The following is a 2,048-nucleotide window of genomic DNA, read 5'->3' on the forward strand; positions in this document are numbered from 1 at the left end:
TACTTTAAATAGCCCACTTTAGAAAAAAGAGTCATAATAACCTATACATAGCCTTTATTTTGTGGATAGTGAAAAAGTTTCAACTGCAATAAGGGGTATATAAGGAAAGAAAGTCTTATGTTGTAAAATTGAAAATTCTGAGAGAAGATCATCAAAAATTAGCCTTGACTGGCAAGAACAATGTCATTGCTGGAGTCTTGAAAGATCAGATAGATTCTCCTTTGGTTAATGTACATCAAGTGTTGCCTAAAGGCAGTGGCACAAACTGAATGACATTAAAAAGATACCTTGTACTTTTTCAATGGAAAACAGTGATTAGGCCAAGAAATCAGGTTCTACTATTAATTACATAATTTAAATAACCATATGTTATAAGGGTAAGTAAAAATGTATTATATGAAGTGGTGGAAATTATATACGAGAAGAAGTAGCAGAACTAGAGGTCTTTGTTCATTACTCAGATCCGAACTAATTAGAAATGTTACAGTAATACAATAATATGATTTCAGTTAAAATAGACCGTTCGTTTGAGAAAATAATTTAATCATTAATTTGTATTCCCTAACAATTTCCTTGAAAGATAATGGCTAATCTACCCCTTCAAGGTATCTCTGTTAGACTTTCAAGAAGTATAGGGCTAAAATGTAACTTAATATAATCTACAGTTTCTAGGTTGAAAATTAGCCAAGGTCACAAAAGAAAGCTTAATGAAGGAGAGGAAAAAGCTCCACATATATGTGACAAACCAGAGGGCTGGGGGAGCAGACAGCACATAAGGAAAGACAAGTAATGACATGTTAAAAGACTAGCTTTCCAATATACCCTTTCTGAAAGTAAGTTTAACAAGACATACATATATTCCTGGAAAAAATTTAAATACTTGTGTTTTACAAGATTATAATAACCGAGAAGAAACTCTTTGTATATATTCAGCAAATTGAAATTATAACTTACGCAGCATTCCGGTTACATTCAAGACACTGTTCTAGGAATTATGGGATATGAACATATGGATATACCAGGTATTTTTAGAGAATCTATGGTCCTAATACTAGATAATTTGTTAGCAACCCATGCCATTTATAGAGCATTCATAACTCTATTTGCCCCTCAATGCCTGCTGATGATACATCTCTGGATCGACTGAGTGAAATCAATAAACAGAAGTGCCTATGTTGTGGAGTATTATATTGGAACACATAATAAATTCCCAAACTATCTTCCCTAAAATGTTTATAGTTAAGGAGTTACTCAGTTTTAGGAAACACTTCTGTAATAGACATCTTTTTCAAGGCAAATGCTACAACTTTCTTGTCAGTCAATTTAATAACAACTGTAATTCAAAAAGATGCAAGACTCTGGTCACTTAACCAAAGAAAAAGGGGAAAAAAGTCAGCTTAAAAGCTCAGAAGACAGAGTTCTCAAGCTACAACATAATGCCACCTGCGTATTTCCTTCTTATTTGTTTTATTTTACCAAAATGTTTTCAAATGGGCCCAAACAACAAATACAAAATCTTTAGAATGATATGGGTCATGTCCTGGTAATTTCAGGTGGAAAACTGTAGAGGAAATAAACAGCAACCAGGGTCTTGAATTATCTTATAGAACCCAAAGCCTTCAACTTAAAGATATTCTTTTTCATAATGTTCCTTCCTTTTCTCTCCCTATTCTTCTGCCTCTAGGGTGTCTATACCAGAACTGTGCACTAAAATATATCTTTAAATACACCAACACAGTGAGATTACATTGAATTTATGACTCTCTTTAAATAAGTTTTCAAATGCAAGTCTTAAAACTGAAAGACAAAATATCTTCAAAAATATTGCCAAAATAAAAGTTTCGCTATCTTGGTTCTTTAATATTTATGTTTGCAACTTTCTTTATATAGCTTTATTGAGGTTTAAATGACAAACAATAAACAGCATATATTTAAAGTATATAAGTCAGTGAATTTTGGCATGTATACATCCATGAAACCATCACCATAATCAAGATGACAAACATTTCTATCACCTTCAATTTTTTAAAGCCATCACCTCTCACTCC

The 2,048-nt window shown here is 32.3% G+C and overlaps 1 protein-coding gene across 1 annotated transcript in view; it reads right to left on the reverse strand.

The window, feature by feature from the left end:
• Nucleotides 1-1,247: 1,247 nt before the first annotated feature.
• LOC105822941 overlaps nucleotides 1,248-2,048 on the reverse strand; it is a 150,754-nt gene continuing 149,953 nt past the window's right edge. Inside the window, exon 5 of the mRNA XM_012660014.1 lies at nucleotides 1,248-1,333. Coding sequence (XP_012515468.1) covers nucleotides 1,248-1,333 — 86 coding nt within the window. The remainder of the gene's footprint in view (nucleotides 1,334-2,048) is intronic.

The sequence above is a fragment of the Propithecus coquereli genome, unplaced genomic scaffold (genome assembly GCF_000956105.1).
Source record: "Propithecus coquereli isolate 6110/MARCELLA unplaced genomic scaffold, Pcoq_1.0 Scaffold65, whole genome shotgun sequence".
In the NCBI taxonomy this organism is placed as follows: domain Eukaryota; kingdom Metazoa; phylum Chordata; class Mammalia; order Primates; family Indriidae; genus Propithecus; species Propithecus coquereli.